This window comes from Podarcis gaigeae, assembly GCF_964106915.1.
Source record: "Podarcis gaigeae genome assembly, chromosome: 13".
NCBI classification, from domain to species: Eukaryota; Metazoa; Chordata; class Lepidosauria; order Squamata; family Lacertidae; genus Podarcis; species Podarcis gaigeae.
In genome coordinates this window covers 42,579,445-42,606,014 of record NC_139689.1, presented here as the reverse complement: position 1 = coordinate 42,606,014, position 26,570 = coordinate 42,579,445, and the positions used below count along the sequence as shown (strand labels likewise).

Here is a 26,570-nt window from a genome sequence, read left to right as displayed (position 1 = left end):
TTGCTGACTCCTGGCTCTCCATCATAGTAGCATGGTTGAGGTGCCAGAGCTCTTGTCTGAGTCAGGTTGAATGGGATCAGTTTCAACCTGTTACCTATGAGGACATGGACAGGCTTTTTGGATGACTGAAACTAACCACCTGTCTCCTTGATCCTTGCCCATCCTGCCTCATAAAAGCAAGCCGGGAAGGGCTGGGCGATGGGCTCTGCGGGGTGGTGAATGCTTCCCTCTGCGAGGGAGTTTTCCCTGAACCCTGTAAAGAGGCGGTTATTAAACCGCTTCTTAAAAAAGGATTTTTGGTCCTGGCCGCTATGGCCAACTATTGCCCAGTCTCAAATCTTCCATTCCTGGGCAAGGTGATTGAGCGGGTGGTTGCTGAACAACTCCAGGCATGTCTGGAGGATGTGAATCCTTTGGATCCCTTCCAGTCGGGACTCAGGCCCCATCATGGGACTGAATCCATCTTGGTCGCGCTGGTTGTTGATCTCTTGCAGACTAAGGACAAGAGGAGAAAGTTGTTTCTGGTCCTGCTGCATCTCGCAGTGGCTTTTGACCATAGTATTCTTCAGGACTTTTCTAGTGGGGCTGGGAGCTGGGGGCACTGTTATGCAGTGGTTCCGCTCCTTCCTCCTGGGTCATGTCCAGAAAGTGGTGTTGGGGGCAGTGTTCAAAACTCCCATTGTTCTAGGCACATTTTGCGACAGGGAATTTCATTCGCATGAACAGTTTCTGAGCTCTGGGCACAGTACTGTGCCTAAGATTTCAGATTAAAACTGCAAAGGGAAAGAAAGGAGGACCTTTTTCAGCCTCCCCACTTCCAGCTACTCTCTGAAGAATGGAGAAGAGACCCCTTAAGAATAATTAGGAGGGTGGGCAAGGGAAGGACTAGAACAATGTGAAAAATGAACATAATATTTTAGCTGCAGTTCATTTATTTTCAGCTTTGTATTCTTGTTATTAAAGCACACCTAGACATTCCGTTGTTTAAGGTGACATTTAGCTCCTAGCTTTCATTATCTCAGTTTCTAACACTGGCTGGGGGGTAAGTTTTCGGACCAATGGGCACTCACTTATGGGGTGCCTCAGGGCTCCATCTTCTCCCGCATGCTTTTTGACATCTATATGAAGCCGCTGGAAGAGATCATCAGGGGTCTAGGCTGGATGTTCACCAGTATGCGGATGATACCCAGTTCTACCTCTCCTTTAAATCGGAACAAGTGAGGGCGCTAAATGTCCTGTTTGGGTGTCTGAAGGTGGTTGTGGGGGATGGATTGTGGCTAACTGATTGAGGTTGAATCCTGACAATATGGAAATATTGTTTCTGGTGGGCAGGTGTGGGAGGTTTTTGCTCTAGGAGGCTTAGTTCGGTCAGAATTGAGTATACGCTTCCAGAGTTAATGCTAAATACATTACTTCTAGTAGATGAGCCGCCATAGCTGTTAGAAGATCATGAACATTTGTGTTCCAGGCTTTTTAGACTCATCTATCCATGTACTAGGTAAAAAAAGGTAAAGGACCCCTGGATGTTTAAGTCCAGTCAAATGTGACTATGGGGCTGTGGCGCTCATCTCACTTGAAGCCAAGGGAGTTGGTGTTTGTCCACAGGCAGTTTTCCGGGACTAAACTGCTTCTGGTGCAACGGAGCACCGTGACGGAAACCAGAGTGCACAGAAACGCCGTTTACCTTCCCGCCGCAGAGGTACCTATTTATCTACTTGCGCTGGCGTGCTTTTGAACTGCTAGGTTGGCAGGACCTGGAACAGAGCAACAGGAGCTCACCCTGTCACAGGGATTCGAACTGCCAACCTTCTGGTTGGCAAGCCCAAGAGGCTCAGTGGTTTAGACCGCAGTGCCACCCGCATCCCACAACCCATGTACTATCTGAAACCAAAGGGCCACATTGGTTGCTAGGTTTGAAATACGTTTGCATTATTTTCAGGTCTCCTACCCCACTATAGTTGCTGTGATCTAAGCTATAGATTGGCTTACCATCACACCAGAAGCTGGGTTTGCGAAGATTTGTTCCGTGGTTAACCACTTGTGGTTTGCCTGTGGGAGATAAACATATTGGGTTCATACGCAACACTAACCCAACAGCAGTGTGGTAGACTGGAGGAGGGACTAAGTGGCCACCGTCTTAGTTAGTAAAGCATGAGACTCATGTGAGTTTGGGCCCCAAATTGGGCAAAAGATTCCTGCAGTGGGTTGGGTTAGATGACCCTCACAGTACTTCCCATCTCTACAATCTGATGGTTCTACAATTTCAGCAACCTATCAGTAGCTCTGGCTCAGGCCTGACATTTAGCAATGAAGAGAAGTGCATCTGCTTTTCCAAAGGCTGAAAAGTGTTGCCCAGCAAACATCTTAAGGCTGGTTATATCCCCTTCCCAAAGTGGCTTGCCTCTCATGCCAAGACACGTGTTCAGTTTGCAATAGAAACTTCACTTCGCTCCTGCCCCACATAAGATGCTTTTCAGTGGATAAGCGAGTGGTTGCATGGAGCCAGATGCCTGCTACCAGTGATGTGGGTTTGATTCCTTAGTCCAGGGGTCAGCAAACTTTTTTAGCAGGGGGCCGGTCCACTGTCCCTCAGGCCTTGTGGGGGGCTGGACTATATTTTTTTGCGGGGGGGAGGAAATGAACAAATTCCTATGGCCTACAAATAACCCAGAGATGCATTTTAAATAAAAGCACACATTCTACTCATGTAAAAACATGCTGATTCCTGGACCGTCCGTGGGCCGGATTTTGAAGGCAGTTGGGCCGGATCCAGCCCCTGGGCCTTAGTTTGCCTACCCCTGCCTTAGTCTTTCCCCTTGTGTCCGAATGTTTGCCGCTTGCTCCCCTCTGCCTGGGTTTAGAAGGCGGAGTGCCCAAGATAGAGGGTGCTGCTTTTGAGGCGTGCGTGATTCCCCCAGCACCTTTCTTTTTAGAAATTCACCACTGCGTTGATTGACACACCCACCCACCCCATGGCTGTGTGGCAGATTACTGTGTCTGCCGAAACCGCAGTAATGTGCCATGGTGGAAATGGATTATATTTCCTGGACATATATTTATTTAAAGCAAATTATACTTCTTTTACTAGCCCTCAGAGAGTTCTCAAGGAAGCTTAAACCTTAAAACAGAGTTAAATACCGGGTTGTTAAAACCCATTTGTTCCACGGTAAGATAGTGAAGCTTCTGCAGAAACTCAACCTGGGCACTGCAGCAGTTGTGTTCATGCTTGTTCCAGACGTTTCATGGTGTGTGTACTTGATGTGAAGTGATACTGCCTTTTTACACCAGAGATACTGAGTTGATCAGGGTCTTGTGAGTTGTTCTTTTATTACAGTGCACATCTGGGATGCTGATTTAAGACACACCTGGACCCTCTCGTGTAGACTATTCCAATTTATTTATTTCCATTATTTATATATCCCATCTTTCCTCTGGTGACATGCACAACCTTGTGTGTTGTTTTTTTAATAGTGTAGGTGTCTTTTTGGATTGAAAGTTGTTGTTTTTTAATTGAAAATATTGCTGATAGGTTGGTAACCAGAAAAACAGCAGGGTTTTCTTTCATTTTTGTTTTTTATAGTATTACTTAATTAGCGCTATCAATGTTGTTTCATTTAAGAACGACTAAGCAGAATATCTTAATGTCCAGAAGCCGAAATTATTTTAGGAGTAATTCAAAGATTGATAGAAAGTATAAATGTGATGCTAAGATAGTGCTCGCCAAAAAAGTAGAGTGAAGTTATATGAAACGGCAGTAGCTTCACAAGTTTGCCTGTCAGATAGATCCCAGCACAACTTGAAACCATGGGAAGACAGAAGAGTATGTTAGGAAAGTATGGAAACTGCCACCACTATTCCATTTCCTTCTCCCTAAGTCAAAACCTTTACCAGCTGAGGGTGGTTACAGTTGGGAGTTTATTAGGGAATCGGTGGTGTCCATACTTGCAAGGTTTTGCTGAGCCCCCCCACCGCCATCCAAATGCTAGCCTGTAAATTTTGATAAGGTATTTAATCCAGATTTCATCTTTCCTTGGGCAGTTTTAGTGGCCAGTTTGTCATGCTTGGTTGGCGATCTCTTTGATCCCCATTGGAGTGCAATAGGTCTTACTCTGTTTCCTAGATAGCAGCTGAAAGGTGTTTTTAGTTGGGGGTGTGGTTGTGCGGTTAACGGTTACAGGGGACCTAAGGGCCTTTTCAGGGGCACGGGTGGCGCTGTGGGTTAAACTACAGAGCCTAGGACTTGCCGTTCTGTAGGTCGGCAGTTTGAATCCCCGCGACGGGGTGAGCTCCTGTTGCTCGGTCCCTGCTCCTGCCAACCTAGCAAGTAGATAAATAGTTACCGCTCTGGCAGGAAGGTAAACGGCTTTTCCGTGCGCTGCTCTGGTTTGCCAGAAGCAGCTTAGTCATGCTGGCCACCCGGAAGCTGTACGCTGGCTCCCTCGGCCAATAAAGCAAGATGAGCACCGCAACCCCAGAGTCGGCCATGACTGCACCTAATGGTCAGGGGTCCCTTTACCTTTACCTGAAGGGCCTTTGCATGTTTTTCAGTATGGCCACCCCACCAAATCAAACAGCTGATCAATATATCACTCTTGGGACTTATTCACACTGGAGTTTGCTGTACTTTTGCAGCTGTTGCATTTCTGTTAAATTTGATAGTCCACATGATGTTGCCCTTAAACGCAGACTTCCTCAACCTCGGCCCTCCAGATGTTTTTGGCCTACAACTCCCATGATCCCTAGCTAGCAGGACCAGTGGTCAGGGATGATGAGGATTGTAGTCTCAAAACATCTGGAGGGCCGAGTCTGAGGAAGGCTGCTTAAACGACACTAGTCTCAATTCTTTCCCACCTGTAAATTTGGGTTTGTCTGATCCAAGGATGATCCAGTGTTGATCCAATAAGGGGAGACATCAGCCTTCAAAACACTCCGTTTGGGGTTGGCAAAACGTGGTTTGGTTTTGGGGTGGGTGAATCAACTCTTGACTTGGTGCTGTTCCCCTTCCCATGCCCGGTACTTCCTTGATGCTTTCTTTATTTTATGGCTGTGCTCGTAACTATTTCTGGCGCACTCCTGAACGGATTCCAACCCCCCCCCCCTTGTGATTCCTCAGATTTGCAAAGGGGGCAAAAAAGGGAAAACTGTGCAAGCAGCCGACATTAAAAATAGTATGCTGAGAATTTACAGTTGCCTGGCCTGAGTCTGTTCTTTTGTGCACTTCAGGGCATGGAAAATATTTGAAAAACAAAGTGTGTGCACATTTGTGTACATGCACGGTTGGTACTTAATTAGCACAATGGGGGCGGGGAGGAAGTCAGACGCTAAGGCAGTGCCTACTGGCTGGTTCTCGTTTTCCCTTTTGGAACATCGGTGTGTTGCGAATGAGGTAACAGAGGTGTGTGTCAAAGGGACACTAGTAAGGAGATGAATAAATTTTGTGGGTTTGTGTGCCAGTCTGTCACAGTGGTCCTTGTCATGGCTCACGGTTTTCAGAAGCAGTCACTCCTGACATCGGAGCTGTCTGAATGCGTACTCCAAGCCCTTGGTGCATGACCTCTCAAAAAAGCCTGCAGGGGTGTGTGTTTGCGTGCCTTGCCTCTGCCACTGTCATGCCCATTCACACTTCACATTTAATCATAGGTGAAACGTGCTCTTTTGTGCGAGGTTATTGCTTTTTCCCCCAAGGAGTGGGCTTCGAGCGTAACTGTTTCTGAAAGGAGTTTCACATGAGCAAAAGAAAGCAGGTTTGCCCAAAAAAAAAAATCCTGAGCCAACCCAGTCCCCACTGTTGGTTTGTTGTTTGTTCTTAAACTGTGTTTCTATCTTCCTAGTCTTTTTAAGAGTGCAGGCAGATGTACCAATTTGAGAGCAGTGTAGCCACTTCAAAAGTTCCCCTGCTGATCTCCATATAAACATCCCTTATTTTGTCCCAGGATAAACTATGATGAAAGGATTTGGGCACGTTTTCAGGGCGGTTTAGCTTAAACTGGAGAATAGCTGGCTGTGAAGCTGTTACCTAAAACACCTTTGCAACCATTCCTGGAGCAGTTTTTGCAGCTGCTTTTGCAAATTTGATAAGATAAAGGAAGAGTGCAGTGATACGCTGCAACGTTTAATGTTTTTGGGAAAACAGCATGGCTGAGTCAGCATCCTACTGCAGTGCGAGGGCAACCAAGATGATCAGGGGTCTGGAAACCAAACCTTATAAGGAGTGGTTGAAGGAATTTGGGTATGTTTAGCCTGGTAAAGAGGAGACTGAGGAGATATGATAGCCATCTTCAAAAATCTAAAGGGCTGTCCCAGGAAGGATGGAGCAAGCTTTTTGTTGTCATGAGTTCAGCCTACACACGAGTAGGGCCCTGGTAGAGACATATGCCCGACTCGGTATTTTTCTCCTGCTACGGAGGGTAGGAGCCAATCCAATGGAACCAAGTTACAAGAAGGGAGATTCTGACCAATCAGGAAGAACTTTCTGACAGTAAAAGCTGTTTGAACAGACTCCCCTAGGAGGTCATGAGATGTCCTCCTTTGGAGGTTTTTAAGCAGAGGTTGGATAGCCATCTGTCATGGGTGATCCAGTTGAGATTCCTGCCTTGCAGAGGGTTGGACTAGGTGACCCTCAGGATCCCTTCCAAATCTACAGTTCTGTGATTCTTAAGTTGCAAAGCTGGGATGGCACTGTCCCAGCTCCTGCCAACCCAGCAGTTTGAAAGCACACCAGTGCAGGTAGATAAAAGGGTACTGCTGTGGCGGGAAGGTAAACGTCGTTTCCATGTGCTCTGGCTTCCATCATGGTGTTCTGTTGCACCAGAAGTGGTTTAGTCATGCTGGCCACATGACCCGGAAAGCTGTCTGTGGACAAAGGCCGGTTCCCAAGTCCTGAAAGCGAGATGAGCGCCGCAACCCCATAGTCTCCTTTGACTAAACTTAACCATCCTTTACCTTTACATTTACAGGTGATTTATTCTCAGTTACCACTGTCCAGAGGTTAGGTTTTAGGTCAGAGAACGTATTTTATCTGTGTGCAAAACCTAACACACCAGCCTTGTTTAAGTCACAGTTGCCATTGATAGCAATGTAGCTCCTGCAACGTAACTAAAAAGTGTTCCCAAACTACTACTAATAATAACAACAATTTTATTAATTATGTGCTTCCCATTTGACTGGGTTGCCCCAGCCACTCGAGGTGGCTCCCAGCAAAATGTTAAAAACACAATAAAACACCAAACGTTAAAAACTTCCCTAAAGAGGGCTGCCTTCAGATGTCTTCTAAAAGTCAGATAGTTGTTTATTTCCTTGATATCTGATGGGATGTGCTAAATGTGATTTGGGCTGCTTTCCCCCCTTCCTTGGTACCTTTCCCCTTTCCATGCTAGTAGGAGCATGCAATAGAGCATGGAAAGCTTCTTTTGAATTTTCAGTACAGGACATGCAATTTTCTGTGTCTTTCAACAATCTATGTGCCTGGATTTGTTGAAAGAGCAAAGGCAGCTAAGTTGACATATTACATTTTTTTGGCTGCAGAAAAACATCCTGTGGATCTATAGCTGTGCTCCTCCCCCCAGATTTCTTCCCCCAGATATTTTGACATCTTGGTTTTATGCATAGAAGAAAGATCTAAGGTCTAATAATTTCACAAGTGGTTTTTGGATTCTTCGGAAAAGGATGTGGGGGGGGGGGGGATCAGCCATGCCTTGTTAAAATGCCCAGACTAGGCAAGCGGAGCAAAAGCTTCTTGTCAAACAAAACGTCTCTTGAGAAGACGTTTTCAAATCAACATTGACATTAGTGGCTTTTTTTGAACTCGTCTTCTGTTTTCAACATGTCACATGAGATGGGCAAGGCATGCTTTGAATAACCCCAGTTATTTGGGAAACATTTGCAAAGGGGGGGGCGGGATGTATCAGAATTCTCACTCAGCTGTTATATAAGAACCATAGAATCATATAATTTATAGAGTTGCGAAGGGACCTTAAAGGGTCATCTAGCCCAACCCCCTGCAACGCACAGAGATGAGAGATTTTGTTTTTAAAACTTGCATAGAATTTTTGAATTAGGATTCAGGCAGACAGACCTGGAGGCACAGGTTTTGTGGTGTGAACTGGCTATTACCTGGCCTTTCCCAAAGCACCTCCAGACTGTCGCTATTTTGGGGTGGGACTCAGTCACATACTGGCAAACCCAGGCTGCTTAAAGGTAAAGGGACCCCTGACCATTAGGTCCAGTCGTGGCCGACTCTGGGGTTGTGGCGCTCATCTCACTTTATTGGCCGAGGGAGCCGGCATACAGCTTCCAGGTCATGTGGCCAGCATGACTAAGCTGCTTCTGGCGAACCAGAGCAGCGCATGGAAATGCCGTTTACCTTCCCACCGGAGTGGTACCTATTTATCTACGTGCACTATGACGTGCTTTTGAACTGCTAGGTTGGCAGGAGCAGGGACTGAGCAGTGGGAGCTCACCCCGTCATGGGGATTTGAACCGCTGACCTTCTGATCGGCAAGTCCTAGGCTCTGTGGTTTAACCTACAGCGCCACCTGCATCCCATCCAGGCTGCTTAATTAAAGTTCATTTGGAGCTCTCGTGCAACAAATCTGCTTGTCGCCGCTGAATGAGACTCTTGCCATAAGGAAAATGCACTAGAAAGCACAGGGTAACGTTTATTTGATACAACACCTTCTAACATCCTGCAATCAAATCGAAATGAATGATCAGTAAATAACTGAGTATATCTAACCTCGCCACATACTTTGTGCAAGCAAATCAGGATGGATGCTCTATATACAGTGGTACCTCTGGTTGCGGACCGGATCCGTTCCAGAGCTCAAGGTTTCCACAACCGGAGATGCCTATTCTGCGCATGCGCACAGCACGATAGACCGCTTCTGCACATGCGCGAGCGGCGAAACCCGGAAAAACACTTCTGGGTTTGTGGCTTTCGCAGCCTGAAGTTTACGTTACCCGAGGGTAATGTAAGCAGAGGTTCTGCTGTATACAGGTAATCTGGACTCCCATCAGATAAATAAGAATGGTTCTGTTTAAAATGTGTGGTGCTCCCAGGAGGGGCACTTACTCTGGAAAACGGCTCTCTAGCCAGGGTCAGGACTGTGGTGCATATTTTAAAACACTGTGTGTTAGAAAATCAGATACATAGTCTAGGAGCCAAATGGCTCCTTAAAACAGAGATTTCCAAACTCTGTGTTGTGACACATTCGTGTACTGACTGCAGAGTGTAGGTGTGTTGTGTGAACTCTCCCTCTGCTCCTCTCGGGGCTGGAAAGGGGTTAGTTTAACCTCCGGTTTGCTAGTAAAACTGAATTACCATGTCGTGAAATGATGCATGTCTAAAAAGTGTCATCACCAACATGAAAAATTTGGAAAACTCTGCCTTGATCCATAGTTGCAGTCGCCAAAATGGAATGACTAGCTTCCATTTTGGGGCCAGACGGCTCTAAAATCTTGTTTTTCAAATGACAGAATGACTGTGATTGATTCTCAGTGAAACATCCGGCTAGTGAAAAATCACTTGATCCAGGGACAGCCCACATATATATTGGCCTATTCCGACCTCTTTTTCCATACAGGTGACTACTCCTGCTCAGGTTGCACAGGAAAAGCAGTTTGGTTCCAGAAATTCATTCTGATTGTGTAGATAAAATATAACTGATAGAATTCTACTGTAGTTCCTTTGCAGCTGCAGTGGCATGTCTTTACAGATGCACTTAGGAAATGTTGCTGGCTAGAAAACTCATTCGTAGATACTTGTGAGGAAGTACAGTGGTACCTCGGGTTACAGACACTTCAGGTTACAAACGCTTCAGGTTACAGACTTCGCTAAGCCAGAAATAATACCTCGGGTTAAGAACTTTGCTTCAGGATGAGAACAGAAATCGTGCAGCAGCAGCGCGGCAGCAGCAGGAGGCCTCATTAGCTAAAGTGGTACCTCAGGTTAAGAACAGTTTCAGGTTAAGAGCGGATCTCCAGAACGAATTAAGTTCTTAACCCGAGGTACCACTGTATCTGTTTTTGCAGCTACACCTAAGTAGGGCTGGGTAACATCAGCTTTCCAGCATCACAGTCCGGCATCCCCGGACCCCATCCCTGGCAGAGCAGTCCCCGGTGCTCCCCCCACTTTCGGGGGAGCCAGAGCCGGGCTGGGGGATCCTTTACCTGCTCGGAGAGGAGCAGTAACCGCACGCTCCTCAGCCAAGCAGTTAAAAGATGCTGAGGGAGCTGTATCGGCACCTCGCAGATGCAGTTTCTTTCTTCCTCTGCACAGTATGAGGGCAGAATGGGATGGCGGCTTCACCCAGCGATGTATTGCTGGTGAAACCGCACCAGCAGAGGGACTTGGGAGCAGTGGCGGTTTCACCAGTGATATAGTGAAACCGACATCGTGGTCTGCTCCTCATACTGATATATCGCCCAGGCCTACACCTAAACAGTTTACCTTAGACGCCCCATTTAATTTTGAAGCCCATTTCAAAATAAGTGTGTGAGAGAGATACTTATCGGATGAGTGATAGGGGAGGCAATTAGCTTTGCATCTCATGCAAGCTGCCTTTAAGCAAATAAATTGGGAGATGCGATCAAGAGTCTCCCACGTAATGTCTAGTTTTACCCTAGTTGGCCATGTTCTACACCCTCAAAAAACTAGTTAGGGGTTCTTTTGTGTGTGTGTGTTTCTCTGGTCAGATTATTATTTTTGTTGTCATTTAGTCGTGCCCGACTCTTCGTGACCCCATGGACCAGAGCACGCCAGGCACTTCTGTCTTCCACTGCCTCCCACAGTTTGGTCAAACTCATGCTCGTGACTTTGAGAACACTATCCAACCATCTCATCCTCTGCCGTCCCCTTCTCCTTGTGCCCTCCATCTTTCCCAACATCAGGGTCTTTTCCAGGGAGTCTTCCCTTCTCATGAGGTGGCCAAAGTATTGGAGCCTCAGCTTCAGGATCAGTCCTTCCAGTGAGAGCTGAATGAATTGTTCAGTGTTACTGGTTCTCAGGGAAAAGGAATCGTAACGAGTTCTGGGAAACCTAGGTTGCTAATTAAATCATACCAAAATTTGGCCCCATATCTCTGCCCCCGAAACCAGACCAGTTTTGCAGGGCATGGAAATGGATGGCGGTGTAGTTGGCATCCGTACGGAGCCTGAAAGATGAATGACTCTAATTGAATTTAGGAGACATAATCAGATGTGGCCGCTGCTGGAATTTCTCCCTTGAGTGCATCCATCCTTAGTAATTGCTCGTTTATTAGCTCTGCAAAATGCACATACCCGCTTCTCCACTGTCTTTCTACCCCTTCCCTAACAAGGAATGTGTTCGTTTTCGGTTTATAACCTGACTGTACCTAAAGGCTCGAAAAGAATCCTGCTGGAATGTTTTTCAGCAGGTGAGAACGGGGGTTGAGCTGGGGAGGGGGTTAGCCCCCACCTAGACCTTTCCTGTTCCATCCCCCTTGCCTTGCCTTGCCTTGCCTTGCCTTGCCTTGCCTTGCCTTGCCTTGCCTTGCCTTGCCTTGCCTTGCCTTGCTGTGCTGCTGGTATCACATGCTGCAGACAAAACGCTGGGAGAACAGTAGCTCAATCTCTTAAGGGTTGTGTGTTCAAGCCCCATGTTGGGCAAAATATTCCTGCATTGCAGGGGTTGGACCAGATAGATGGCTGTTGTGGGCCTTTCCAATTCTATGAGAGCCAGTGTGGTATAGTGGTTAAGAGTGGTAGACTCGTAATCTGGTGAACCGGGTTCGCTTCCCCACTCCTCCGCATGTAGCTGCTGGGTGACCTTGGGCTAGTCACACTTCTCTGAAGTCTCTCAGCCCCACTCACCTCACAGAGTGTTTGTTGTGGGGGAGGAAGGGAAAGGAGAATGTTAGCTGCTTTGAGACTCCTTAGGGTAGTGATAAAGCGGGATATCAAATCCAAACTACTACTACTACTACTACTACTCTTCTTCTTCTTCTTCTTCTTCTTCTTCTTCTTCTTCTTCTATGATTCAAAGGCTGGCTCTTATCAGACTGACTACAGTGGTACCTCGGGTTAAGTACTTAATTTGTTCCGGAGGTCTGTACTTAACCTGAAACTGTTCTTAATCTGAAGCACCACTTTAGCTAATGGGGCCTCCTGCTGCCGCTGCGCCGCCAGAGGACAATTTCTTTTCTCATCCTGAAGCAAAGTTCTTAACCCGAGGTACTATTTCTGGGTTAGCGGAGTCTGTAACCTGAAGCGTATGTAACCTGAAGCGTATGTAACCCGAGGTACCACTGTATAGCTCTTTATGGGAGCCACAGTGGTCATCCCCTCTACTGATCTTGCCCTGCAGGTTAACTGGTGACTTGTCTACCCTGGTGATGCTATTATTGAATGCCAAGTCAGTACTTAGTAGGGCCACTCTCAGCCATGATTTAGTTATGCTTGAGCTGGGAACTGGCCTGAATGGAAGAGCTGAAAGCTGGGTGGGAGAAATGGGTTGGAGTGGATTGAACTCTACTCCATACCGACCTAAATTGGAGGGGGTGTCACTTGTAGGCAGCCCCACACTGGATGTCTTGGCAGCTTTTGCTACCACTGACTGCGTTGTCCTCCTGGGGTGTCTCTTGGGTGTTGGGGGGCACTGCTCTGGAATGCCCCCCCCCCACTTGCATGGCTGGTCTCTGGGAATAGTATGAAGCTCTGTGGGGCAATGTTGTATCCCCAATGCTATTTAACTTCTTTATGAAGCCATCGGAAGCAGTTGGGAGATTGAAGGCCTCAGAACTTAACCTGGTATGGATTGGACTCCTTCCAATTTTGGGAGGGAAATGGCTGTCTATCCCAGGAATGAGTCAAATTTTGTGACAATTTGCTTGCCGTTGCTTGAGGTCCAGTGCCGAGGGCCTTCTGGCGGTTCCCTCACTGCGAGAAGCCAAGTTACAGGGAACCAGGCAGAGGGCCTTCTCGGTAGTGGCGCCCGCCCTGTGGAACGCCCTCCCACCCGATGTCAAAGAGAAAAACAACTACCAGACTTGTAGAAGACATCTGAAGGCAGCCCTGTTTAGGGAAGCTTTTAATGTTTAATTGAGTATTGGATTTTAATATTCTGTTGGAAGCCGCCCAGAGTGGCTAGAAAAACCCAGCCAGATGGGCTGGATATAAATAATAAATTGTTATTATTAATTTATTTATTATCATAATTTTTATTGATTTTTCCATATTTCATCTTAATTCCATACACATATTCACAGCTTATGTTGTTTGCTCAAAATGAACTTCGACTTCCTTCCGTCTCTCTTTCTGACATCCCTATAACATTTAACATATCTATTGCATTCCCATAATCACTTCTTTATCATATATGAGCCTTATGAAATCACATTCTTATTTATAAATCAGCATCTTAATTTCTCATTACAAAACATTTCATGTCAATGCTACAAATGTTTTTATATGAGTACAATTTTCTTTCAAATATTTGTTTGTTTATTAATTATCATCTCTTTGAGATATTCCCCTGGTCTTTTCTTGCCTCTTACATAGGCATACGGTTTGCTTGATTTTTTTTTTAAGTCGCGGCTGCTGCTGCTACTACTGTAATGGAGCTTCCTGTTTCACTGCGGCGGTTTGTGGTGGAATGTTAAACGCAGTCCTGGCAATGGCAGTGTATTTCTTACACACAGTCCTCGCCTTTGGGCAGCCGTACCCAGACATAGACATTGAGCGTGTGTGTGTCTTCTGCATGTCCGTGGCTGAACATGGAGCCAGAACTAGAAAAATAGTTTGTCAGGAGAGGAGACCAGGTTGGGCTCTTGTCCCTGACATGCTGGCTTTTTGGATGCAGGAACTTCTTCAGACATGATTCCCCCTCCCCACCCCTTATACCATGTGAAATGATGCTGTTCGGGAGAAGCTTCACCCTTGTTTCCGATAATTGTATAAATTGGCAGCCTTCATTTTTCTCTGGGGACGGGTGACCTCTGAACAGCAAGACTGCAGAATGTTGCTTTTTTAAAAAAACAACAAGCACGCAGCTGAGCCAGAAAACAGATAAAAATGGAAGAATAATACTTTTTGCTCTGACTTCCCCTTTGTCCTCAGAAAAGCCTTTGCCATTCTCAGCAGTAATGCAAAATTATGACAACTACAGGGAGTGAAGTTCCGTTCTGTAGCTTCCCTTTAGTGTACAATACCTGGCTGAGTTACAAATCGGGAAATCCCTGATATGAATCCACAATGAACTCGCTATCCAGGCTGGCAACTTCTAGCACTGTGCAATCACCGCTTTTTCCACTCTCTGTTATTGTTATTGTTGCTGTTGTTGTTGTTCAGTTTCTGAGTTGCTTCTTACAAAGAAGTATTGCAGCTGTTTATGGGCAGAATGAAATACAGTGGTACCTCAGGTTAAGTACTTAATTCGTTCCGGAGGTCCATTCTTAACCTGAAACTGTTCTTAACCTGAAGCACCACTTTAGCTAATGGGGTCTCCTGCTGCCGCCATGCTGCCAGAGCACAATTTCTATTCTCATCCTGAAGCAAAGTTCTTAACCCTAGGTACTATTTCTGGGTTAGCGCAGTCTGTAACCTGAAGCGTATGTAACCCGAGGTACTATTGTACATATCGGTACATCTGTTTATAAATGTTTATTCACAATACAAACATGTAAAATGAAAAAAGAAAAAATATTTCCCCACCCAGGTGTAGGATAAGCACCCAGCTGCTAGCATAAAAAACATGGCTGCAAAAACCAATATAGCAATTCCTCGGAACCCGAGAGAATAGGAACATATTTACTTGTGGGGAGACTGTTCCACAGGCTGGGGCCCCCATTTTCACCATCGTCACATCCTTCCAGCCTTCTCTTGGAGGTGGCACAGAGGGAATTGTTTCATTTTTCTAATCGATTTCTACATTTGCACTGAACCACGTTTCTAAAAACTTTAAGCACTGCTGCATGAATATACATGCTTTTAATATGGGCCCTACGTGTTCGACCACAACTTTAAAAATTGAATGCGGCTGGGAAGGGATTGACATACTGCTAAAATGGCGGTGATCATTCCGAAGTGTTGCCTGAAATATCACTGAACTTGTCAAAACCATGAGAAAGCAGCCTTAAGGTGATCTTACACCTAAGGTGATCCATGGAGATTGCAGAGCTGTTCTGCTCCTTCCCCGCAAGCAATTCACACTTGTCATGTAACTGCCCTGTTGACAAATCAGAATAAATGGTATGTACTGTTATGAATTGGGGGGTGGGTGGGCAGACTCCCCATAATCTCCACATTCAGTGAAGGTTCAGAATTTGAGCAAACTCGTGCATTCGTGAATTTAGCCAGGGCTGGGAATAACACCTGCTATCATCCCCATGAGGCCAACCTGGTGATGGTGGGTCGTTGAAGAAACATTGGTTTCCGTTAGCCCCTCAATGGATGTAATCAACCCGGCAGAAGGCCCATAGAGAGGTTGCCAGGGTAACAGGGGTGTGTGATGTTGCCACAGGAAGAGAGGTGTCCTTGTACAACGGAGGTGTGGGGAGCAGGGGTTTCTGGGAAGAAGGAACAGGAAGTGGGCAGAACTGCATGCGGGGGGACTAAAGGGCAGCAGGCTGTTGCAAAGAGAGAGGTGGATGGTGCTTAGGATGCCTAATATCCATTGCTGGGCTGCTGCAAGCCCTTCTTGGGATGTAAACACAGTGTTCTCTGTCTCCATAAAACTCTGCAAACGAACCATATTTCTTAAAGCCACTAGTCTCTGCTGCATCTCAGTTTCCCCCAAGGAAACAGAAACTCTGGTTGAGTGCCAAGACCCCTGGAATCTCCTGCTACCGCTCGGCAGAAATTGGGGTGGCCTGTAACAGTATGGAAACCAGACGTAGTTTTAACTGTTGTGTAAGGGTTGTGTAAATCAAGGATGTGTGCTGAATAAATGGCTCGTTCGTTTCTCCGAGAAACATGAGAGTACAACCATCTGATGATGGGATTCGGAGGAGACCCTCTCCCAGAGGCCGATCTAAATGGCTAGGATTGCTGTTCTAGCCCCCCCCTCCTTTCCTTGCTGGTTTTTTGGGGGGGCTAGGATGGTGGGCAATTAGCCTCTGCACCAGCTTCTGCTGGCATAGAGGAATGCTGGCTTTCTGTGCCCCCATTACGACTGTTCTGCCTGGCACCTTTCATATGAGATACGCATGTACAGTGCTACCTCGGGTTACAGACGCTTCAGGTTACAGACTCCGCTACCCCAGAAATATTACCTCGGGTTAAGAACTTTGCTTCAGGATGAGAACAGAAATCGTGCTCCGGCGGCAGCACGAGGCCCCATTAGCTAAAGTGTTGCTTCAGGTTAAGAACAGTTTCAGGTTAAGAACGGACCTCCGGAACGAATTAAGTACTTAACCCGAGGTACCACTGTACACACAAGATTCTTTTTTAGAAGCACATGTGAACATAGCTCATTTGGGATAAAATACAGAACGGAAACTCAACCCCGGTTGTAGGTTTTACAGCCTCCCATTACGGAAAAAAGACTGTTTTAATCTCCATGTATGTGGACACCTTAAAATGGTAAAGAGAGCATGAGGCCTTGAGGGTTGGGGTGAATGCCAGAGGAAGGAGACTGACTTCGCAGTCTCCCTAGGCAGCTTCTTCCTCTGCTGAAACAGCCTTGGAAGTGGGAAGGGTTTCTCCCATAAATATAATCTTTTGCCTAATAAGGCGTGTTGGCCTGTCTCCTGAAAGATATTTCTGTCTCTCTGTCTTTTTTTAAAAAAAGAGTCATACTCTATGGGAGATAAGGGCCTAGGATTGGAGAAGGTTAACTTGCCCATGTCCATGTTTGGATTGCCTCTTAGCTGTAATGTTTTCTCTGCACAGTACATACATGTTAAGCCTTTTCCCCCTTTTCTTTTAAAGAAAAGGATTGGACAACTTCACAGCTCTTGTTTATTATTTTTAGCTCATCCTTAATTTCATAGAGTTCAAGGTGGAAGAATTACAGTTTTCTCAGGCCTGTTTTATACCTAACAGGTCTGTGAAGGGAGCATTGGGTTCAATCTGAAGTTATCCAATAGACTTCATGGCTGAATGGGTGGTTGAAACCAAGTATCCCTAGATTATGAGAGTTTGCTTACTTACACCAGACTGACTTTTGACCCACTTGGCTAGGTGGAATTTCCATGAAGAGCACAAATACACTTCCTTTATTTGTTGGCTGTGCTTCTGTGCTGATAAACAGCACTTAAGGCTGGGCGATAATCTGGTTTTCAACATCGCGATTATATCACCAGCCAAGCATTGTGATGCACCAATATATCACAACGTCTAAAACAAGGATGAAGACATTGGCTGGTTTCCCGGTTTCCCCCACATTGTGATTTTTGCATGGCACACCCCCGGACACCATGATTTGCAGTATAGTGCCAGCTCAAAAACCATGAAACTGATATTATGATATGGACTTCAAACTGGTTTTGGACAATATATTGATATATCGCCCAGCCCTAACGGTACTCTGAGCTACCAATGCCACCTTTGCCTCATGCAACAGTGCAGGGTCCTAACTGTGAACCCGATTCTTTAGGGGCAGAGAACCACAGAGCCTAGGGTTTGCCGATCGGAAGTTTGGCGGTTCAAATCCCCGCGACGGGGTGAGCTCCCATTGCTCAGTCACTTCTGCTGCCCACCTAGGAGTTCGAAAGCACGTCAAAGTGCAAGTAGATAAATAGGTACCACTCCGGTGGGAAGGTAAAACGGCATTTCTGTGCACTGCTCTGGTTCGCCAGAAGCGGCTTAGTCATGCTGGCCACATGACCCGGAAGCTGTATGCTGGCTCCCTCGGCCAATAAAGCGAGATGAGCGCCGCAACCCCAGAGTCATCCACGACTGGACCTAATGGTCAGGGGTCCCTTTACACTAACCGCCTTCAAACCATGTTGAACACTGCCCAGCTGGGGAGATTCTTGAAAACCAGAGGATGGCATACAGCAGTAGGACATCCTTTTCCAAGTACATGACTATGCAGAGTTACCAGTGCAGACCACCTGAATGAATCCTGTGGAACATTAGTGCGCCCTGCACTTTGGGAATTCCTGCAGTAGGCTATATTCTAGCTATGCAAAACTAATTTTCTTCACACACACCAACACCATTCTCTGCATTTTCCATCTAAGCAAGCAGCAACACTGCTCAAGGATGCTTTCCAACCAGGAAGAACTACTTGAGGAGGGTGCAGAACAGGATGGGGTGTTCATGGCCTGGAGAGAGTTTTCAGGGCCAGATAGAAGCACATTTGGCCCCCTAGACCTGCAGTTCCCCACTCCTGCTTTAAACTAAGTTGTCAAATGTTAAATAACATGCCTTTTGGGGTTATAAATTACGACTTTTTAAACTCTTGACACCCAGGCAGCATTTGCTTTAGGGCCAGTTCAGATATAGACTGCATTGTTCACTTAGAACCCTAAGCCCAAGCTTTGTTAAGCCGTTTGGATCCAGTGGACCCAAAGCCTCATGGATCCCCTTGAGATCTGGCCCTCAGCTGCATGAGCCTGGAGCCCAGGAAGTACAAATGCTTTAATAAACAGATACGTTTTAATGGTTACAACTACCAATTAGTTATACATGCTTACTTAGGAAATATGTTAATTGGAATGTTGGAGGCTTCAGTCTCCTCCTTGGTGATTTAAATAATAATTTAAATACAGTGGTACCTCGGGTTAAGAACTTAATTCGTTCTGGAGGTCCACTCTTAACCTGAAACTGTTCTTAACCTGAAGTACCACTTTAGCTAATGAGACCTCCCGCTGCTGCCACGCCACCAGCACGTGATTTCTGTTCTCATCCTGAGGTAAAGTTCTTAACCTGAGTTACTATTTCTGGGTTAGCGGAGTCTGTAACCCGAAGCGTCTGTAACCCGAGGTAGCACTGTAATAATTTAAATCAGTCTGTGATTTATATAAATGCCCTGCTTGTGAGTAAATACACTCAAATCCACATTTGTACATAGTTTAAAAACACAAAGTGAAATAGATAAAGCATAGCAGCAGCAGCAGGTAATTTCAAAATAGCACTTGGCAATAAATTTCCTTTCCATTGTGCCTTTTCCTTAGTTGGGGTGTAATGTGGGCTTTTTTATGTTGGTCTTTGGAAATGTAGAGAATGGTTAAATTATTCATGTATATAAGTACAGGATAACATGCAATGGTAGAAACAAGTCTACGCAAAATGTTGGTAGACGAAAGTTTCGCAGAGCTGGAAAATTATTCTTAGGTGCGTTTTCGTAGTTTATTTCACGGCACAACAGGACAAGCCTCATTTCCTTGCACTATTTGCACGTTAACCAGTCTTGCGGTATTTCTGCTTCAGATACCTTGCACTCCTGCAAAGTGGCTTGGGGATTAAGAGGACTTTTGCTTTGTTTATATCAAGATATTAAAAGCCATGTTCTCTTCTCCCCCCCCCTTTTTTTTTGTTCTTAGCTAACAGCCTTTGACCACCATGAGTTGGAGTTTCCTGACACGTCTCCTCGAAGAAATCCACAACCACTCCACGTTCGTTGGGAAGATCTGGTTGACGCTGCTGATCGTCTTCCGCATCGTTCTCACCGCCGTGGGAGGGGAGTCCATCTACTACGATGAGCAGAGCAAGTTCGTCTGCAACACGGAACAGCCGGGCTGCGAGAACGTTTGCTACGACGCTTTCGCCCCGCTCTCCCACGTCCGCTTTTGGGTTTTCCAGATCATCCTCGTCTCCACTCCCTCGGTGATGTACCTCGCCTACGCCATTCACAAAATCGCCCGGATGGTGGAGCACGGCGAGACAGAGAGAAAGTTCCGAAGCAAGCCCTTCCCCATGCGCTGGAAACAGCACCGGGGCTTGGAAGAGGCTGAGGACGACCACGAGGAGGACCCGATGATGTACCCAGAGATCGAGCTGGAGAGCGAGAACAAGGAAAACCCACCTCCGACCAAAGTGAAACACGACGGCAGGAGGCGCATCCGAGAGGATGGTCTCATGAAGATTTATATACTGCAACTCCTGAGCAGGACTGTTTTTGAAATCGGCTTCCTCGTCGGCCAGTATTTCCTCTACGGGTTCGAGGTGAGCCCGAGATTCCTTTGCAGCCGGAAGCCGTGTCCGCACACGATAGACTGCTTCATTTCGCGGCCTACGGAAAAAACCATCTTCCTGCTCATCATGTACGGCGTGAGCTGCCTGTGTTTACTTCTGAACGTGTGGGAAATGCTCCACTTGGGGTTCGGCACCATTCGGGACACGCTGAACAATAAGCAGAAAGAGCTGGAGGACTCGGGGACGTACAACTACCCGTTCACTTGGAACACGCCGTCCGCGCCTCCGGGCTACAACATCGCGGTGAAGCCCGACCAGATCCAGTACACGGAACTGTCCAACGCCAAAATGGCCTACAAGCAGAATAAGGCCAACATCGCCCAAGAGCAGCAATACGGGAGCAACGAGGAGAACATCCCCACCGAGTTGGAGACCCTCCAGCGGGAAATCAAAGTCGCCCAGGAACGCTTAGACCTCGCCATCCAAGCCTACAACAACCAGAACAACCCGACCTGCTCCAAGGAGAAGAAGCCAAAGGGCAGCTCAAATAAAAGCAGCGGCAGCAGCAAGTCAGGGGATGGGAAAACCTCGGTCTGGATTTGACGCTGCCCTGCCTGGGAATTAACGCTGTGCTGCTTAGGCTGACCAGCAGACTCGCTGCCTAAGGAATTCCCATAAATAAAATGTTTGGCTTTGTTTAAGTTCAGGGTGTTTGGGGCTGCCAAAGGACACTCTCCAAAGGGGTGGGGGCGGGGGGGAGAAGAAGCGTTTGTGCTCACATTCCACTGTTTCCAGAACATTTATTTCTTGTTTCTTCCAGGTCAGGAGAAGACCCGGGTTTATTATTTTTTTATTTTTTAAAAACCCAATCATTCTCGTTGGAACGGTTTACACTGTGTGTACAGCATTATGGTACATTTTATTATGCACAATTTTTGGTATTTGTACATTGGATATCTCAGTTATACTTTTTATATTAAAAGGAAACAAAGTTGGTAATTCTGGGTGTTTTTGTAAGGTGTTTGTTTTCTCCCCTTAGGCCTGCAGATCTAAAAAAAAAAAAAATCACCTTAGATTTTCCTGAATTTTGACAATGAGGTGCTTCCCCTCCCCGCCAAAAAAAGTTAGAGAAGCTCATGGGCAGGGATGGGAATATAGAATTTTTTTTTTAAGTGTCGAAAGTGTGATGCCTAGCACAATTCTTCAGCAACTGCTTTACTAAGAGAGAGGGAGGGATCATGATTTGGAAGCAATAAGAAAACTTTATACCAGCCGTGTATTTAGCGCTTGCCTGGAGTGTCACAAAATCTGGATATTTGGCTTATCATTTCTTTAACTTCTGAGGTGTGCTTATTTTTTCTACACTAGTTTTTCAAACATAGGAGGAACTGAAATTGTAGAGAAGTGACAGCTTTTCAGAGAATTAAAGGGGGTAGGCAATGAAGCTTAGTAATATAATTCTCCGCAGAACTGTGGAGTTGGGACTCTGAGGATCTTCTCGTTCAAACCCTTGCAATGCAGGAATAACGTAGCTGTCCCATATGGGAATCAAACCTCCAACCTTGGCATTATCAACACCCACTCACTAACCAACTCCAGGCCGTAATGCCTTCATCACTGGACAAACAGATTTTTGTGAGCTTTTGGAAGCGCTGTGAGAACCTGAAATAGCTGCTTAAACCAGAGAACCATAGTCATTTGGGTGGGGCGGAATGCATACATATGGATATTTGGGAGGCAAGAATAGCAAAATCATTTCGCCTTCAAATCTCTGAAAAAGGATCCTTTGCATACAGCCTTGTTTGAAGGGTTCTTCATTGTTGCTAAATGACAGGGCTGTTCTGATTAAATGGCCTCCCATTTTTCTCATTGCTCAGAGCAACACGAATTCTAGGGGCGGCGGCGGGGGGGGGGGGAGAGATGTGTTCAGAGTTTGTTTTGCTCAAGAGACCAGTCGGATTTTGGCATTTGTCTTAGGTTTATAATTAGACAACAGAGACGGCAATGTTTAGTGCCTTCGGTGATGCCTTTTTGGCAAGGGCAAGGGAGAACAGAGATGAGAGGTTCATGTGCTGTGTACACTACTTTCAACTAATAATGTATTACAAATCGAGGGCCGTGCTGTTATTCTCCCTGTCTTCTGGTGGTATGGGGCTATTCTTCGCAGAACTGCTCTATGATTTCTTCCCAAGGTATGGAGGTCAGGGGTGGCCAGGCTGAAAAACCTACTTGGATGTATTCCGAAATGTCCGGCTTTCCATCTCTCTCTCTCTCAACCCGCCCCCCCCAACTGAAGGCAACTCACAGTATGCAAATCTAAACTTTTGGTGGGGGGATAGGACTGGCTCCAGAGTTAGTCACGCTTAGGGTAGATCCTTTGAAATCACAAGACTTAAGTTAGTCATCCTGACTACTCTTAACCCATATAAACTACATTCTGGAAGTTCGGATCCATTACTTAACAGCTTCCTTGGAAATACATGCCTGCGCTGCCTTTTAAAGGCTTCTAAAGGATAGGGCTTGGGTGCTCCCTCTTTGTGGAGAGAGAGCATCTCAACCATACAGTGGTACCTCGGGTTACATACGCTTCAGGTTACAGACTCTGCTAACCCAGAAATAGTGCTTCAGGTTAAGAACTTTGCTTCAGGATTAGAACAGAAATCGTGCTCCGGCGATGCGGTGGCAGCGGGAGGCCCCATTAGCTAACGTGGTGCTTCAGGTTAAGAACAGTTTCAGGTTAAGTACGGACCTCTGGAACGAATTAAGTACTTAACCTGAGGTACCACTGTATATGCGTAACAGAGGAGAATAACTGAGTACAGTGGAACCTCAGGTTGCGGACGTAATCCATGACGGAGGCATGTCCGCAACCCATAGTGTTCGCATCCTGAAGTGCCGCTTCTGCGCAGGCACTAGCACGATTCGGCGCATGCGCGATTTAGCGCTTCGGCGCATGTGCGAGCGGCGAAACCCGGAAGTAACCTGTTCCGGTACTTTCTGGTTTCCCGCGGTCCGTAACCCGAAAACACGTAACCTGAAGCGTCCGTAAAATGAGGTATGACTGTATGTGGATAAGTGACTTCTCTGAAGATCTTAGTAAAGTAGCCGACTCGGATGCAAAAGAGACTGTCCTGGAAGTTTTAAGAAGATAGTCATAATCTTTACCAACCTTTCTGGACCAACTTTAGATAAATACACGGTTCTGATTTTTAAAAGGCAGCACTTACCCATTTTTATTTTTTTTTTTTTTTTGTTACAACCTTGAAGAGGGCTGGAAAAAGATGCCGGATTTCTGGGTTCCCCTGAGGATGGTTTCTGTCCGCGATTGCATTTGCTGGGAAGTTTGAAAAACATCTGTGGAGATCTTCATTAACCCATCTGAGCTGAAGTAAGTTGGCTTATCCGAATTTTCCTTGACTCTTCGATAGGAAATGGCTCTTGAGAGGGAAGGTTATTGGATGCCTTAAAAGCTGCAATTTGGAGGGGGCAGGTGCAAGAGGAGCAGGAGGAAGGACCCTGTGAATTGTCCTTCTCCCTTTCGTGACCCTTCTGTAGACGTAGATGCAGAATGATACCTGGCCAGCACTGCGGATGGGAAGCCTGCTAACAGTGGCACCAGGAAGAGTATACATGGGTATGAAAAATGGGTGGCAACTGCACAGGCAGACCCATCTATGTTGTTTCGAGGTGCCAAGAATTGCCTTTTCCTGACGTGGATGCTGATATGCCCAGTGCTTGCCTTCAGGCTAGGGAAACGGGTCTTGAATTCTACCTTTTTGCCCAGATGTATCGGCACCCAGCGCAAGATAGGGGTGTGTGTAACAGCTGTTGTGTGTGCACAGCCCATTTGCACAGGCAAAGCGATGGGCGGGATGGAGCACATCCCTTGACGAGCTGAAAACAGCACCTTTCAAAATGTTCTCTGAACAACCCAGAAGGACCAGTAAAGCAAAGAGTTGGAGCGACAACTTGCCTATTATTCCCAGTATGCATCGGGATGTGGGTGTTTGCATGCTAGAATGTGCCCGCAGTCCCCCTGAAGCCATGTAAAGGCCAGAAGGCCTGGCCTATGCCCTGCTTGGTTCGTTGTAGGACAAGCTGCAGAATCTTCTGTGACGCACTGTGGTTGCTGGTGTCCAATGGTAGGGTGGATACCTGGGAGGCCAACAGTAGGGGGAGTCAGAGCGAAGGGCAGGGAGGTTGGTGGGGCAAGGCCTCCTTTGCCTCCACTGATGATGCAGAGAAGTTCCTTGGCAGGAAGGGAATCCCTAAAAGTTGGAAAACCACTGTTGCATGGGAGGGCAACGTGACCACATACAATGGTACCTCTGGATGCAAACAGGATCCGTTCTGGAGCTCTGTTTGCATCCTGAAGCGAACACAACCCATGTATGTGCGGGTCACGATTCACCGCTTCCACGCATGCGCATGACGTCATTTTGAGCGTCTGCGCGTGTGCGAGCTGTGAAACCCGGAAGTAACCTGAAAACTCTCAACCTGAAGCATATTTAACCCAAGGTATGGGACACGTGTGACACTGTGGGTTAAACCACAGAGCCTAGGGCTTGCCGATCAGAAGGTCGGCGGTTCAAATCCCCGCGACGGGGTGAGCTCCTGTTGCTTGGTCCCTGCTCTGCCAACCTAGCAGTTGGCACGTCAAAGTGCAAGTAGATAAATAGGTACCGCTCCGGTGGGAAGGTAAACGGCATTTCTGTGCACTGCTCTGGTTTGCCAGAAGCGGCTTAGTCATGCTGGCCACATGACCCGGAAGCTGTACGCTGGCTCCCTCGGCCAGTAAAGCAAGATGAGGGCCGCAACCCCAGAGTCGGCCATGATTGGACCTAATGGTCAGGGGTCCCTTTACCTTTTTATGACTGTAGTTGCTTGGGCTTGCTTCTCTCTGCGACAGTTATTTGCATTCCTTTGCACTTTGCGCAGGGAAAGAGGCAAACTTTTGCTGCCAGCAGTTAAACTTCTCCCTCCAAATGCAAAGTGACTTGAGCTCCAAACCCTTGTTTCCATAGCTGTTTCATATTCATTTTAGCTGCAAGAAGGAGAGTTCATCTTACTTTGAAATGGAGCATGTGTGGCTTCCAGTGAAGTGGATGTTTCTTTTATGCCGACGAGCCGTCACACGGCAAGTTCTCAAAACCTCTTTGTTGGGGAGGAAGAGGACTAGATGAATTTTTCTAGTGAAGCCGGGCTTTTGCCCTGGAGCTCCTTGTCATTGTCGGCTTAGGAAAACGTCAAGCAACAGTGCTCGAGTGTCCCTAAGCATGTGCAGAATACATTTCCCCTCGTTGCTGAATAGCTTATCAAGTTTAATATTATGGGACAGGCTATCCTCTCATAGGGTAGTATGTGGCTTCCAGGAAAGGCCTGGGAATAAAATACGCCTAATACTTACTTTTCTTTTGTTGGCAGGCTGTGAGTTTTTGCAGGTATTGATCACAGATGCAATAACGTCTGCGACATAGTAGGCCGCTTGCTATTGGCTAGAGGTACAAGATGCACTCTTGTGGTTGCGGAACTGGAGAGTCTGCTCTGAGGACAATGAGAGAGCCGCGTCCTGAGGCATGGCCAGTGCAGAAGTGGGTGCTAGGGCATCCTGTCAGCTTGCAAATAAATCCAGAAAAGTTACTAGTCCTCAGCATTTTATTGTATTTTTAAAAAACAAACCATTGGCTATATATACTGTTATCAGTCACTGATGCCCTACAGCGGAAAAAAGGGAGTCAAATTTTGATTTTTAAAAATAGAAGCCTCCTTCCTTGTCACAAGCAAGTTTAAAGACTTGTGTTAAATATAATTTTTATACGACATAACACCTGTAAACGTTTCAAGTGTTGCGTGTGTTTCATGTGCAATATCTGGATGTTGTAATGCTTGCAACAGCCTTGAGAGGTAAGTTATTCTCCCCTATTTTGCAGATGGAAGGGGCAGAATGAAGCATGAGAGAAAGTAGCTTTGCCTAAGGCCACCCTAGTGAGTTCCTGGCAGAGGCAAGATTCGAACCCGGAACTCACTGATCTGCAACTTCCTCTTCCAGCCATTACACTACCCCAGCTCATTTTACTTTTACGTCATGTGATGCAGACTTGCACTCTTTATCCTGAGGCTTTCTGCATGTGCTCTAAAAACACTCATTTTATCAATCACTTTCGTTCCTTCCAGGGCTGAGTGGGCATTCCGCAAACCATGTTCCAAAGCTTAGGGAGCCCTGTGCTCACATTTAAACCCTGGAAATATACAGATGCATTGTGCTTTTATGACGGAAAAACGGAAGGTCAATGTGATGCTAACAGAAAGGCATTCGAGATGGAAGGGGGGAAATTTGCTGGTCGGAAGCCAAAACTTGCAGGCGTCGGGAGACGGTAAGTAATGCAGACCAGCATGGTTGGAGAGCAGTTTGTGATACTCTTGGGTTTGCAACAGCTCCCAGCATCAGCAGCACATAGTAGTAAGGGACAAATGCAGAACAGAAAGGGATTTGGGTAGCTTGGCTTTTAAAAAAACAAACCAATACCAAACTG

At 46.5% G+C, this 26,570-nt stretch overlaps 1 protein-coding gene across 4 annotated transcripts in view; it reads left to right on the top strand.

Annotated features, from left to right (window-relative positions):
* Positions 1-21,036, top strand: part of GJC1 (gap junction protein gamma 1) — a 34,822-nt gene extending 13,786 nt beyond the window's left edge. For all 4 annotated transcript variants that reach the window (XM_083709694.1, XM_083709693.1, XM_083709691.1 and 1 more), the window contains exon 2: positions 19,446-21,036. In XM_083709694.1, coding sequence (XP_083565820.1) covers positions 19,465-20,640 — 1,176 coding nt within the window. In that variant the 5' untranslated portion in view covers positions 19,446-19,464 and the 3' untranslated portion in view covers positions 20,641-21,036. The remainder of the gene's footprint in view (positions 1-19,445) is intronic.
* Positions 21,037-26,570: the final 5,534 nt, after the last annotated feature.